The 15333-nt window shown below is 51.4% G+C and overlaps 1 protein-coding gene across 3 annotated transcripts in view; it reads right to left on the bottom strand.

The window, feature by feature from the left end:
* The window catches only part of COL23A1 (collagen type XXIII alpha 1 chain), a 165100-nt gene that overhangs the window by 8023 nt on the left and 141744 nt on the right, over positions 1-15333 (bottom strand). Inside the window, exons 6-19 of one of the 3 annotated variants that reach the window (XM_035338986.1) lie at positions 14349-14375; positions 13622-13648; positions 8806-8877; positions 7421-7537; positions 6968-7003; positions 6593-6619; positions 6138-6164; positions 4931-4975; positions 4333-4395; positions 3028-3072; positions 2467-2544; positions 2079-2102; positions 1138-1191; positions 322-366 (exon numbers count right to left, since the gene is read on the bottom strand). In XM_035338986.1, the coding sequence (XP_035194877.1) occupies positions 322-366; positions 1138-1191; positions 2079-2102; positions 2467-2544; positions 3028-3072; positions 4333-4395; positions 4931-4975; positions 6138-6164; positions 6593-6619; positions 6968-7003; positions 7421-7537; positions 8806-8877; positions 13622-13648; positions 14349-14375 (687 nt within the window). The remainder of the gene's footprint in view (positions 1-321; positions 367-1137; positions 1192-2078; positions 2103-2466; positions 2545-3027; positions 3073-4332; positions 4396-4930; positions 4976-6137; positions 6165-6592; positions 6620-6967; positions 7004-7420; positions 7538-8805; positions 8878-13621; positions 13649-14348; positions 14376-15333) is intronic. The other 2 variants (XM_035338988.1, XM_035338989.1) reach the window with 2 other exon arrangements.

Genomic DNA, 15333 nt, shown 5'->3' with positions numbered 1-15333 from the left:
AGCAGAATTTCACTTGGCCATAAGCAAGGAATGCAGCAGTTTAGGGTTTGGAAGGTTTATGCTGGAATTTGAAACAGTGTCTCATGAACAGCTCACAGAAGTAGCCCATTTAACTTGGCAGATGTGGACATGAGTAGCATCTGCGCTCGGGGCTGGGGGCATTTAATTCCTGGAGGTGTAGCCAGACACCATGGGGCAGAGCATCTGCTCTTGGGACACACTGAGGTTGGCTTTCCACATGGACAAGCACCGTGAACAACCAGTTAACTCCTAACTCAGCTCCCAGTGCTCTCCCACAACGATCCAGCCGTGCCCACCTACCTTTTCGCCATCTAGCCCAGGTGGACCCGGCAGGCCCAGCTCCCCCTGAAGCAACACAAAGGAAGCAGAGCCCACAGTAAATTAAAACAGGAAATGATCCCACAAAAGCGTTTTGAAAGGAAATGAGCTGGTCACTTGCATCAACTGCTGTGGTTATCAGTTGAGTACCGCGAGGCTGAGGAGCCACAGCGAGGACCACGGGCAGGGTTTGGTGATGACAGCTTCACCAGCCCAGCGGGACCTGGGCTTGGATTGAGCAGCACCAAAATCCTGCCCCTTCTCATCTGCTGACACATGCTTTTCCACAGCTCAAACTTTGTTTTAAGGAAGCTATAACCGACTGTAGGCTATTGGCAATCAGTGGCAGTGCTGCAGGGACACAGTGACAGGGCACAGGCCTGTCACGCAGCACGCTGCCATGAGGCGGGCTCAGCAGGGCCTAAGGCACCCTCAGCCCCACCTCAGGCATCTTCTTTGTTTCCTTCTGCCTCCCACCCGGTGACAAGTCCCAGAGGGGCTGGGATTTCACCCCTCAGGCGTAGGACCGGGAGTGGATTCGTTCCTCGGACACCTGCCTCTGGAGGAGGCCAAGGATCAGAGAAGGGTAGGCCCAGCGTGGCTGCAGTGTGGAAACCTGCTTTTTCAGCCAGAGGAAGCACTGAGGAACATTTCCTTCACTGCACACAGCCCCAGATCCCACAGCCAGCATCGCCTGCCCTGTTTTTGGAGACCCGCATGCAGTGTGTGCCTTGTTACACGACAGCCGCTAGCGAACATACTCGGAGGCACAGCCCGCGCAGCAGAGCTCGGTCTAACCTTAGGGCCTGGAGCGCCTTGTGGGCCTGGTGGCCCTGGGGGACCCGGCGAACCCTGAAACAGCAAACAAAACAAGCATGAGCATGACAGCATCACCTTTAACACGGCCCACGGTCCCCTCGGTGCCGGAGCAGCTCTGGCAGTGGGTGACAGCGGCCGTCCCCGAGACACAGGGCTGCACAAAGGCAGGCCCGAGGGCCCCCGGCCCTGAGGATGTTTGTGCAAAGGAAAACACACCCCGAGCCAGGCGGGGGTAACATGCAGCAGGCAAAATGCTTTGGGCTGTAGGTGTGCTCACAACTTCAGGCTTTTCAATTTTTATTTTACTTGTTTGCATTCTGCCCTCTCCAGCCAGCTGGGCTTGGAGAAGCACCATGCTGGAAACTGCGATAACCGGCTGGAGAGGTGCATTTCAACAGGGAAAGGCAGCAGGAAAGTCTTGCACCCCTGAGCATGTTGTTCTTCCTCTGCTCTGCCAGGTATGGAGAGCACGAAATGCCTTGGGATGAACAAGTATTTTGTGACTTCAAGTTAGCAACCTCAAATAGCAACCTCACAGCTTCTCAGCTGAAAAACAACCCTGTATCACACCCCCAAGCACCTTTTCTCCTTCAGTACGTGTTCAAACACTATTACACTTGATCACACTGCAAGTTGTGTAAAGCAATCACTTTTCAAAGCTCTGTACCCAGGTATGGTAAGTGTGCAAACACTGGAAACAGGGAGCAAGCAGGAAAACTGCAACGACAAAGTTAGCAGCGCTCCGTGGCGTGTCCCCAGCAATGTCCACATGCAGCACATGAGAGATCCCCAGCAGATGGGATGTGCAGACGTCTGGGGGAGTTTCTCCAACGATTTCCATCCCCAACCTCCACTCACAGAGCTACATGCCACGCTCCTGTCAGAGCAACCCATGCAGACATCTGGCAAACGGTAATTACCATCACTTTGTGTATCCCTGCAGCCTGTTATAAAACAATTAGGATGGTTCTCAAATGTGTCTGTAATTAAATATTTATTCTATTTGCCTTCTTTCATCCTAATGTGAGCGGCAGCATGAGGCTTGGTGCTGCTTCCTGTGGGTGCAGGGGCAGGTTAGCGCCTGGGCACCGCTCCCCATCCTCCCACTGCCTTCAGAGAAAGCCACATTGAGGTGATTTGCAGTGAAAACCCCACGCAGGGTGGAATAAACTCTTCCCTCCTGGTCGGCTCTGTGTTGAGACCTCAGGAAGGAGAAATAGCACACTGACAGGCAGTGCTCAGCAGCCTTTCAGCCCCTTCTGTTCCCATTACTCTGCAGCAATCAGCACGCCCTGCTGCGGTGCTCACCTTGAGTGCGTCCAGGATCCGGCCATCGTAGTCAATCACGACAGTGTCGCCCTGTTCCCCCTTCAGGCCAGGGGGACCCTGCAACCAGGGACGAATGCAGTTTAGTTTTTGCAGCACCTGAGAAGCAGGCAGCACGACAGCAAGGACCCCACACCTAGGGGCCTGGGGGGTTATCTCCTTACAGACACCAATTTAATCAGTTCCTAGACTGACACTGTAACCGTCATCCAACCGAGCCTCAACAGTCTATAAATGTAACTGAGAAGTGCATCGACACGATTATTTGAGTACCCCTATTCACAGCTTCCATCTTCCAAAAAGTCACAGGAGGGTCGCACTGGTAAGAAAACGGGGCTTTACTGTATTTCCCAGAGCTGTCTTCAGTGGCAGTATTTGGTATCTACATAATGATTTGTTTAAACGTGCACCATCTGTATTTTCTGACACAGAACTGATCCTTACGTTATTCAACACGCTAAATAGAAAGAGGAGGTGGGGGAGAGCTTGAGTTAAGGCAAATACACAACACGGAACAGAAAAAAAAATCCTGAACATCCATACCCGTGGTCCGATGGAGCCAATTCCACCCTTCTCACCAGGTTCACCCTGAAAATCAAAATCATGTTTTTGGTTCAGAGACACCAAGGAAAATACGGAATATTTATCTTAAAATTACTGTAACTGCATGAGATGCCAAGATGTGTTTTAGATTAAAAAAGAAAAAAAAAAAGTACAGCACCAACAAGGAGCTGCTGCTCCCAGAAAATAAAAGCACAACAACAACAACAACAAAACCAGATCTGACTTCAGAGCAAATGTATTTTGTAAAACAACCTCAGTGTGAGCTAGCTGACAGTAGGAACACACCTCAAGGTGCAGGGAGCTGAGCGCCCTGTGGCCGCGATGTGCCGTGCCGTCGCACAGCCCCGCTTTCTGCTTCCAGCAGACCAAGCTCCGGCTCTTTCTGCTGCAGTTTCTGTTTGCTTTAGGCTGAATTTTGTGTGTGGAAAGCTTCAGCTGACACATTTAAACCATTTCTGAGGGCAAGTTTAAGGAAAAATTCTGTGCCAATTTTTTTTTTTGAAAGCTGGGAGGTTTTGGAAAGCTGAAATGCATTCAGAAAGAGCCTGTTTGCCATACCCATGGAAATCTATACATTGGTCAAATTAAAGTCCTTGAAGAAGTAAAAAATAAAAATAAAATGTATAAACACAAAGATTCTTCATAGGAAAAAATCCCTTTGGTGGATCCTGGGGGAACAAACAAGCACTGGCACTATGTTTTCTTAGAAAAAAATGGCTAAGGGTCATCCAAGCCCGCATTTCTTCATCCTATACGGTCCCGTGCCTAACAAGGAGCCGTGGCTGTTTGATACAGAAAGCACAACTGGATATAGATCCGACTAAATAAGAAGCAGCTGGGGGGGGGGGGATAGTGGCTCATGAACGCTGTCCACGTTATATCATCACCACTTAACATATCAAGGCTGTCTTAGCTCATTTCTTTGCAGCTACGGAGATCAGGAGAACAGCAAGGCACATAAGCACCCTCACCTTTGAAGCGATACCACAACAATCGATACACGAAGATCAAAATGCGATCAGAGATTTAGCTGTCTTGGGAAAGAGAGGCCATTCAATGGAAAACATTCAAGGAGATGAGTTTTAAAAACTCTCATATCCACGTCCAGCTTTCATTAAGCTGCCAGGAGAAGGTAAAATACTTCTCAAAATCCCCCTGGTTTGTTTCATTTTTGGCATTTTATGAGGCTTTTAGAAAGTAAAGGCTTCTAACACCTACTCAGCTAAAATGTGCTGCCTCAACAGCGCTGCGCCCAGCTTCCCCCGTGGACTGGTATTTATTTACCTTGGGTCCTGGCGCGCCGTCCGTGCCATTCTCTCCCTTGGGGCCTGTGCTTCCTTTTTCTCCCTGAAAGCACAACAATTCAGGTGAGAGGTACAGGGGTGGGACGGAGAACAGATTTCTCCAGGTTGTAGTGTCCTTGCTTCGTGTTTACTTTACGTGCACGAGTGATCAAAGTTCTGCTTTTAGCCTAAAATGCGTCACGTTACCTATGTGCCAAAAGCGGGATTTTCAAGATAAAACGAAGCTTTCAGCCTTAGCAGTCTGGCCGTGGGTGGTACGTCGAGCTGCGGAGTTAGCCCCAAAACCGCAGTGCCAGGAGGCTCCTCCCAGCCTGAACAACAGCTCTGGGCCACCACCAGCAACGCTGCCTGAATTATTTCTGCAAGAGGAGGCTCTCCATGGCGAATCTCTGCAACAGCCAACAAGCTGCAAACTCGAGGCTTTCTGGGCAGAGCTACCAAGGCAGAGGGAGGGGTTATACATTTCTTCTTGAGCTTTTTGTTATTTTTCCACGTTCAGGCAGAATTGCACTTCTCAGCTTGCCCCAGCCATGATGCTGTGCCAAGCATGTACATTGGATAGACGAGCAGAAACCTACCTTAGAGCCCATAAGCCCTGGTTCCCCTGGGATGCCATCATCACCCTGAGGAGACAAAACATATAAAGTGAAACACAAAGAGCTCGTACACATGTGCCATCAGGATCCAACACTTCATTCACCCCCATCGAGCCTTGGGTGGACCTGAGACCCACTCGGGTTTGCAGGAGGCCAGGGGAAGGCAGCAGCACGGAGCCCAGGAGGCTGCAGCGTGGTCTGCTCCCTCCCAGCCCTGCTCCTCAGGATGAGGCATGGCCATGGGGCACTGCGCTGCTTACAGTGGCCCTGGGGAAGATGTTCTCCCACCTTAAACAGTTCGGTATTTAATCCATTTAGGGTTTGGGGGAGACTCGCTGATCTCCTAAGGGCCTCCTGCAAGCTACCACCCATCCTCATGGACTTCACTGTGAGCACCAGCAGACTGGGAGGAGATTTTCTGGGTTTCACGTGTCATATTTCATTGTTCCCCTGAACTAAAACTGCCCCGTAGGTGATCAAGAGGTTAATTTTGCTGGAGCGATATGAAAAATTTTAAGGAAATTCTGGTCTGCAAAACGCACATGGCCATGTCTGTTTTGGGGCAAGGCAGAGGGAGGGAAGGGCTGGGCCCTGTCGGCACTTTGGCTTCTGCTGAAGGCAGTGATTTATTCACTTCTCGATGGCGCCAACAGCAGAAAACGTGGACAGCTTGGCCACGTGCATCTCCTGCAGCGTTCAACACCCCAGCCACACAAAGCATCTGTCCTTCAGAGCGTGGGAAATCCCTCTCCTGCCCATGAGCAGCGACCACACCGAGATTGTGTGCGGCCATCCCTCACCATGGGCCCTCCCAGGAAACTCAGCCACCACAGGGCCTTTTGGGAGGTAATGTCCTCCAAAAGCTTCTCAGCTGAGCTTGAATTATTTGAGTGAAAGGGTTCAGACCTACTGCTTTGTTTGGCATTTGCTATTTCATTCTTTGTCTATTGGGCAGATGTGATTGCAGCTTCTGGCCTGTTTGTCGTAATGAAAGCCATGCTGAAGGCACAAGAGCATCTGTGCTCTGGGGTCATGGAGTCGTGGCTCTTTGTGGAGCACGTGCGAGAAACCCTAGGGAATGGCAGCACTGGGCTATTACAGGCAGCTGGGACTACGGCTGCCCCTTTTCCTCTGGAAGTGGTTTCCCCAGGCTAGCACTGAACAAAGCAAAGAAAAACTGCTGTTTTACCTTCTTCCCTTGCATGCCAGGCTCACCCTTCAACAGGAGCAAACGGAGAATAGAAAGACGATTAGGGAAATAACAAAAACTAAGACCAATCATGCTGATACTCAAAACTAATCGTAAATTTAAAATACTTGGCTTGTGTCAATCTGCATTATCCCTCCAAAACACAAGGAAGCACATTCCCAGAGCGCGCTGACTTCTACCCCCCAGCTCCTTCCAGCCCCCCTCGTTTCAAGGTTTTAACACGAGCAGTGAGTGCGCGCTTTGTGAAGGTGACGCGCTGATACCGACGCCTGCAGCTCCAAGGCAATGGCTAGTTCAATACCTCCGAAATTCTGTATCTGGTCCATATGGGTGAGAGCAGTTCCAGTGTGAAATACGCATGTTCATTCCCTCCCCACCATGCCGAAATATTTCAAGAATTCTTGTGAAAATCAGACAGATAACTTACTACCCACCTTTGGCCCTGGGGGTCCCCTGGCGCCCTGTTGAACGTAGAAGTGATTGGTTATACTAATTTGACAACAGGGTAAGACAGGAGGAAAACATTTCCAAGAGTATTTTAATCCCCATGAAAAAAATGACACAGATGCCAATTTGCAATCTTCCCTTATAAATACAGCTGTAAGTTCTTTCTGCTCCCAGCAGTAATAAATATCTTCTTACATGTGCGCTCTATGTATAATAATTTTGGCGTCAATAAGCAACGGCACGTAACCGAATACTGCAGGGAGCTAAAGGCTGAGGCACAGCACGCGGGGCGAGGGGCACGTAGATGGGCTCGCCCAAGTGCTCTGGGCAGTGCACCACGAACGCTTCTGGGCAATACTGACCATGAGGCCATCCTCTCCTGGGTCGCCTTTAAAACCCTGCAAAAGTCAAAAAAGATGACGTTGAACCCATCATCCCTCATTCCCCAAAATGCCCAGTGATGATTAAGATGTTCAATAGCATTGCGTTGCAGCCTACTTCTTTATTAAATTAATTGCCAGTGATCTGGAGCTTCGCAAGAGGTTGTCTGAAGGGAAGAAATGCCCGCTGGGCTCTCTGAGTTACGGCCGGTGGCCACAACACATGCTCCAGCTCCAGCCCATTGGTCTGAAGCTGGAGATGGAAATCCCTCCTGCTCCCTCACCCCGTGCCCCAGAAGCTTCACGGTGTGAGCAGCCACCAGAGCCAGATGGTGGGATGGCAGCACCGGGGAAGGGGATGCCCCGTCATTATCCTCTCCCTCACTGGGGTGGGGACCACCTGGTACGTGCACGCTGCACATCTCTGGTCCTTACAGGGGGGCCTGGAGGTCCTCTTGGGCCATCCTTTCCTGTGTCACCAGGAGGCCCCCGGGCACCTGGGGGTCCTGGCGGACCAGGGGGGCCAGTGGCTCCTTCTCGACCTTGATCACCCTGGAAGAAGTTCACACAGACATGGTGAGATGAAGTGGCACGGACAGGCCCAGCGGCTTGACATTGGCGTGGGGTGCCCACGACACATGCACTACATCCCTGGGCCACGGGCACTCTCCTGGCCCCCACCACCCGGGGGGGTTAAGCTGCCAATTCAGAAGGCTGGGAGCAAGCTCGCAGCTGCTTCAAACCCTCGGTGCTTGGTTCCTTAACCAGGATTTTGCTCAACGCCTTCTAACAGGGTTTTATCTCATTAAGCCCTTGCCCAGTGACCATATGCATGGAAACCATGGATTCAATGTACCAAAAATAATCCAAACCCAACGACATGCTGGCACGGAGCACGCACACACATCCGTAGCTTAGTGGACCACACCACAAAAGGCAGCACTTAGTATCCTTTAAATACAGCCGTGGTCATACATTCACATCCAGCTTAGCTCACACCCTACTGGGATGCAAAGCAAGAAAGCAGCAGCCATCTCCTGGTGCTTGCAGAGGCTCGGTACGTGGGATGGGGGCACCACGAGGGGCTTTGCTGCCCGGTTATCGGCTCCCGACCCACCGCCGGCCGCCGCAGCCCAGCCCCAGAGCTGGGGCCGGGCACATCCACCATGTGGCTACACAATGCAAATCCTCACGGAAAGGCCGTCTCGTAAATCTTTTAGCAACATCTGGATGGGTTACCACCGAGGCAGCAACAGGACTGCGTTTAATATGTGGCCCGCCCTCAAATCAGGGACAAGTGTGGGATTTTCAGAAGTCCTTAAGTGACTTAACAGCACCAATCCCACTGCTTTTCAACAAGACCCGTGCTCCTAAATCACTTACATAATTTTTAAAAAGTCCTATTGCAAACCCTGAAAACTGCATCCAATTATGTCAACTCAAAGAGTCTCCCACTGAATTTTGCCTCATTAAAAAGTCACATTTAGAGTATGAGGATTGAGACAAGTACACTTTCATACGTTTTATAATACCAGCATTGCTCTTTGTCCCGTGAACAATTAATGGGACTTGTTGCTAAGTCCCCGCTTCCCCCAGCGGGCCAAATGCTGAAAACCCACGGCTTTTACATCTCCTTGCCTTGCCAAAACTCCCCCTAAATTCTAACAGGGTTCACCGAGGGTGCCCCTAACAAGCACCTGAGCGTAGCTCGTGGCAGCGACAATGTGAAATAGCAGCAGTGCGCCATCAGCCAGCAAGAAGGAGCAAAAGCAGCTCAAAGGAGCACAGCAAACCAGAGGGGGCAGATTCAATACGTCTACCTTGAGCACTCGCCGGCTAAAGACAAGCTGATCGTTAGCCAGAAATCCGTGATTGAGGCGGGGAAAAACCATCTAGCCCAGCAAAGTGGAAGGCAGAAGAGAAAGAGCAAGGATTTAAGATGCAAGCACAGCAGAAGAGTGAGTTTGAAAGGCCATAAAATACACAACATTTTCACTTCGGTGATTGATTGATATGCAAGGAGGAAAAGATGTAGGTAGACAACCCTGGTGGTTTTAACCTTCTGGATACCCTGGAGGCTACAAATAGGGACACAAATATCTTTTCATGACCTTACGGCACAATAGGACATTCAGGGCTGCTGGGGCACGGAGGATTCCCCACCGCAGGGGTTTTCTGCAGAATGCAGAGCATTCTTCCAGTAAAACCCACAGGGACATATCCCAGCATTTCTCCTGAGACCAAAAATTATATATTTTTAAATATTTTTTAAAATGAATGCTGATTTGTTCCCCAGCCTGCAAAGCACAGATAAATCTCTCAGATTTATATGACGCAAAACCAACGTATTCAGACCGCGTCAGTAGTCATTGCTATTGCCTTTTAGCCTTCCCACGTATCTATCTAGAGAGGGGCAGGAGGAAGATTCCTTTCTCAGGATGTTTCTTGCTTGCTCCCTTTCCGCCGACCATCCCCACGTGCATCCTCAGGACTTGCAAGAGGAAAGCCCAAGGGATGGAGCGAAGCCACCTGGGAGCGGAGAGCACGTCCTCCAGAAACATTTTGGAAGGTGTATAAGGGAAAAAAAAACAAAACCTTGTCTAAATTGCCAAGAGATTGTAAACGTTTAGCCAGACGGTCAAATAACGAACACAACTCGATCTGGGGCTCCGCACCCTACAGGCAAGCCCACCTCCTGCCCAGCCTCAGGACAGCTTTGCAGCAGGCACCCACAGCTGCTCTGATGGCATCCATACTTTTCTGCGTTGCCTGTCGTGGTGAACTCTGCAGGATGCTTTACCTGCTGAGCTCTCCTCTGCAACCTGAGCTCGACAAGCACCTTTCCTTTAGTACAAAACAGAGAAAGAGCTACCTTTGCCCCTGCAGCCCGAGCGCCAGCCCCCAGCTGTACAGCCGCTCCAGCCACGTGGCCGGGCAGCGTTTAACCCTGCAGCAGCTCTGCACAGAGGCTGACGTTACTGGTATGTTACTGGTATGTCACTGGTATGTTACTGGTGCCCCGGTCACCAAGCAGGAAAGCACCGTGTGGGCTGCTGGAGGTGAAAGCTTTTCTCTGTGGCCAGCAGCTATGGAGGCACTGGGAACAAAAGCTGCACAACCAACGGGCTCCGGCCACTTTGGCCACATGCCTGGACACCAGGTCAAATGCGGAGCAGCTGAACCATGAGCCAAGCCACTGTCACCCGAGCCACCACCAGCCCAGCTGCTACCTCCCAGCAGGAAAGTGCCCGAGATGTTTTTGGCAAAGCTCATGAGTCTTCTCTTGAATTTTCCTTAACCTGACCTCCTCCAGCACTCCCACCATGGTGTCTCCTCTGCTGCCCGAAGCCATACCTGGGCTCCTTCCAAACATACAAGGACAAGGACAGGTTGAAGCCCCTTTTCTCTTGAGAGACATTGAATCTGATGCTACTACCACACGCACTTCACGTCCACTAGCGCAGATGTGCAAACATTCATCCATCTCATCCTTCGTCTAAACAGCCGAATTGTTGGTAAGAGCAGCACTGACCAAGCTAGGGTAATAAACTCAGAGCGTCACCCTGAAACCAGCTCAGGGAGCAAGTCTGGATTACACAAGCAGTCCTTTTGGAGGTGTAAGGATACGTTTGATTTCAAGAGCAAAACACCAGCCTGAATAGCAGGGCACAGCGCTCCCAGCCTCAGCAGCGTCCTGCTTTGCCTCCCCCTTTCGTCCCCAGCGCAGAGAGGACATCTACTCTTTGTTTCTACCTGTAAATGGACCCACGGGCATTGTGCCAGCGTGTTGGGTACGTTCACGTGTTCACTTCCCACCCTGGTCAGCTGTGGCCGTGCAGCAGCCTCACAGGACCCTCTGCAAGCCCTGAAGTGCGCAGTACCTAAGACAGCCCAATGCGAACCGCTTCCTCAGGTCTCCCAAAACCACCCTCCAGCATCTGCGTGAGGCACACTCACGTGTGCAGTAATTTTGGGTTTTGTCCCTGCTGCTGGCAGGTGTTAATGAGGGACAGAAGCAGAGGCAGCGCAGACACCAACGCATTCAGCAGCTAATTCCTAATTGCCCTCATCTCACTTCCATTGCCTGTGGTCCCTCCGAAAGCACGCCAAGTGCTATTCGTTAATCTATCATTCCTAATGATAATATTTGTGTTCGCTGACACACACCACCCCAGCTCCATCTCCCCTCGCCACGAACATTTAGGAGCGAGGCAGCACTGGATGTGTTCACAGTTATTTATCTTCCCGTTGATTTGATGACTTGCTGTGACATCTTTCAAAATCAGCTAAACAAAGCTACCACCGAAACTGGAGGAAGAAGATAGATTAAATTAAGAAATAAAAAATAATCTGGGCCAGATGGTATTGAGAAGTTTCATATCCAATCCAACCCTGAATGTCTGGAGACATAAAGGAAGCTGTTTTCACAGCCAGGCGCTGTTTGTTAGACCTACTCGTTCGGGGCTCTGCCAGCCTTGTTTCTCCTCTTTTCCTCCCCAGTTGTTTGTGAGACTTTTTATTATTCTTGTGCAAAGAGGCATGAACACATAAAAAAGTAAAACAGAAGTAAAACACAATCTGGACAAATGCAGATCAGGAGAAAAAAGCACATATTTTTATCGGTAGGTTAAAGAGCAGGACAAATGTTACCTTGGAAGCCGATACCTACGTACGTGGGTCCAGACCGAGCCTCTCCCCCGACACCTCCTGCAGCAGGGCTGGGAGCTGCGGGCAGGAGCTGGGCTCCCAAGTTCCCCGGCAGCACGAACCGTGGGAGCTTTGAAGCCTGGCGAGCATCTCCTCCGGCACCATGCAAATCACCAGCCCTGCGTGGTGCCCCCTCCCGCAGAAGTTATCCACAGCTCCGGCCAAGGAGCAAAAACTCACGCCCTTGCGCGGCTGAATCACCTCTTAAAGCCTCTTCTGAGTACGTGGGTGGGCACTTGCAAGGCTGAACAAATACACCGAGCCCCTCCGCAGCCAGGCGGGGAATAAATCTGTGCGAGGAATTTTAGGGGCTCTCAAAGCCCGAGGGTGACAGTGCCAGATGCACCCAAGGAGCTGCTTCAGAAAATGGCAAACTTCAAAAAGTCACTTAACAGCCTCTAGGGGAAAACAAGAAATGACTCCGAGGCATCTCGGGACGTTAACCACCGAGGTCCTGGCCGTGTTTCTGGCAATCCCATTGAAAGCCACCAGGCTCTTGGGTGCCTCCAGCTCCAGCAGAACCTGGGCACCAGAGCAGCTCAGTGTGCAGGGGACTAAATTATCCGAAATTTCTTGCCTTTTAAGCACAGACCAGCAGTATCTAAGAAGCGATCATGTCCTAACACTGCACAGGCCACTACAGCTCACTGAAATGCACATTGGCATAGGACGCCAGTGCTCAGCCTTCCCAGTGTCCAGCAGATGCCCCAAACCATGAAACAAAAAGCAAAGGAGCCCACCACCGACGATCACTATTTGTTCTTCCCAAATCACAGCGTGGGAAGGGGACGGATCACTCTGCCTTCCTCAACAGGTCCCACAGCTGCTCAGCCTGAGCAAAGGCAATTGTTCACCAGGGGCACGAGACTCGTCCCATCAGACAAGTCCCATCCTCGGGCTGGACGGGATGGCCCTAATCCTCTCCTGTGCCTTGGGAGCCTGACTTGGGTCCAGGTTTGATGTGATGGTGGTGGCTGGGATTTATCCATCCACTTCCCACGTGTGGGTTAGGATCTCCTTGCACACAGTGCACAAATTAACAGACCACTTTCATGCCTCTGAGGCCATCGTACCGTAGGAGGGACACGCTACATGATGAAGAATTTGAGCACTGGGGTTTTCCTCAGCATTCGGAGCATTTCCCCGCCTTGGGTTTCTGTGGGCACAGGAGCACCGGCTCAGCCTGACCCCAGCCGCACCACCAGCACCGCCTCGGGACCCCCAGCGCTGTGTGCCGAAGGTTCCTGGCTCATCCCAACGTGGGACACTCGGTGCTAACGCTGCCATCGCCAGCATCAGTGGTGTCACAGCGGGGGCTATGGGTCAGATGCATCCCCCCACACCTCGCAGGGCCCCACTCTGCTGCGCTGGGGTAAATCTCAGCTTCATTCATCCCCACGAGGGCCATTTGCACAGAACTCCGTTAATTTCTGTGTTGCAGACAGAAGGGTTTTCCCTCATCGTCTAGTCACTTAACCTTTATTTTCAAAGGCAGACAAGACGTTGCCTGCATCCCACCACGCTGTCGGGAGGAGAGGCAAACCTCCATCCTGCACAGCACTGTGGGCCCTGCCCTGGGACGCTGCTCTTACTGCAGCACGTTGGCACTCCAACGTACGCAGAAAAGGAGCACAGCTTCGAGAGAAACCTGGAGTTTGTCTCTGACACTGGAAGAAGAAATAAGGAATAGGAAGGCCCAGTAACCGTGAAACTCAAAGAGGTACCTGAAGACCTTCAACTCTTCCTTTTCCCACATTCACAGTTAGAAAAACCACCAATGCAGAGAGCTCTGATGGCAAAATCAAACATTTCCAGAACTGTTACCATGCCCCAGTTTGCAAGGACAAAGCCGCACAAAGGCTTGATGTGTGCGGTGACCAAGCCCAAAGCGCATTTGAGAGTAAAACAAGACGCCGTGTCACTACTTACCCGTGGGCCGATGTCCCCTGCTTCACCCTGCACGTCAGGCAAAACAGCAAGGGTCAGCCATTAGAGTTCAAATTTCAAACGCGAAGGACCAAACGCAGGGGCAGCTGGACGAGGGAGCAGCACACAAGGGAAGTGGGAAGAGTCCTATTGCTTAACATATTCCAAACCGGGGAGGAGAAGGCTTCGAGACAACACAATAGGGAAAGATTCTGCCCTGGCAGGCGATGAAACAGATAATAAATCTGAAATAGCAGATTGTTTCCAACTCTAAGGCTCCCCTAGCAACTGCTTATGTCCTACATATGCAAGGACTAACATCACTTTCAGTACAGCGATGAGCTGCTCTGGCTGCTCAGATTTCACGGGAGGATGTCATGCAAACAGAGCGATGGAGCCTGCAGCCTTTCAGCTCCCTTGCTCTTGGGGGGAAAGCAAGAGGAGAGCTGTATGCCACTCCCCTACCCCTCGAGCAGTTAACCGCAAACCCTGCAGCTTGGACAAGCTTTAAGGCCATGTTTCTTCCTCCTACATCTCTGCAGCTCCTTCTGCCCTCCCCTTCCCGGGGCTCTTCTGAAAGCAACCCAAGAACCTGCTGCCACGGCTCCACGTCCCAAACCCAGCAGCGATGCCATGTAGGCCTGTTGGGGCAACCCAAACTCAAAGGATCACAGGAGAATAAGGACACACAGCTGGTTTCTGAACAACCGCGTGCTAAGGCAGTCTTTACCTTTTCCCCTTTTGGTCCTGGAGGTCCCTGGAAAAAAAAAAAAAACATAAGAAGGTGTGACAATTAAGGACCAGCAGAATCATCAATACATCCGCTCTTAGCCCAACATCAGAACCAAGGAGACTGCAAGGATTCACCGCCCTGAGCCATGTTACTATTCCTGCAAGTCAAACACTGCTTCACACAACCAGGGCACTGCTGGGAGCACCAAGGAGGCTGTGCCTGCTCGTGCCGGGACCGGGGACCAGAGGAGGACAGGGGCAGAGCAGGCAGCGTGACAGCCACTCATGTACACGTGATGCTGAAGAGATGCGAGACATTTCTTGAAGTATTAAATCACTTCGAGAAAAACACATGCTCAGCATATCATTACAACAATTATACATCTGTTTGAAATAAACAAGGAGGATAGGCTGCTTTCTTTGGCCTGTTTGCTGAAGACATAAGTCATATTCCCTCCAAACAGCTTTCTGTACGACAGGCAGACAGAGGCACGCTGCAGTCCCAAGGAGAAGCCGCGGGGCCAGGCTTTGGTGTGCCTGCTCTGCGTCCTTCAGGCACAAGAACATCGAGTCTCAGTTCAGGCCAGCCCACGGTGCTCACCGAAGCAGGAGCGGCGTGGGAAGGAGGCAGGTCAGCAGCATCTGCAGCCCCGCACAGCATCCCTCCTGCTGGCAGGTTGGCTCTGAGCGAGCCTGCTGGCCCCTTGCTCTCATGGAAGAGATCACAAGCAGTCTGGTTCGAGTTCGGATGTCTGATAAGTTTGCTTTTACATTCGGATTCTCCCTGTCTCTCACGCAGGGGTCGTGCTCCTGGCCCATCGTGTACAACTTTGGCCGTTTGCATCCCTGTTGGTGCTGAGGCTTGCAGCACTGCCAGCACGGGGTTCTGCTAATTCAAAGCCGAGCCGTGGGTGCAGTGGTGTGAGCTGCCCTTCCCGTCTCTCCCTTCTCTGGCAGTGCCTTTTTTTTTTTTCTCTCTCTCT

This window comes from Oxyura jamaicensis, chromosome 13, assembly GCF_011077185.1.
Source record: "Oxyura jamaicensis isolate SHBP4307 breed ruddy duck chromosome 13, BPBGC_Ojam_1.0, whole genome shotgun sequence".
NCBI lineage: Eukaryota > Metazoa > Chordata > Aves > Anseriformes > Anatidae > Oxyura > Oxyura jamaicensis.
The sequence above is the reverse complement of the archived record's forward strand: the minus strand, read 5'-3'. Positions and strand labels throughout refer to the sequence as shown.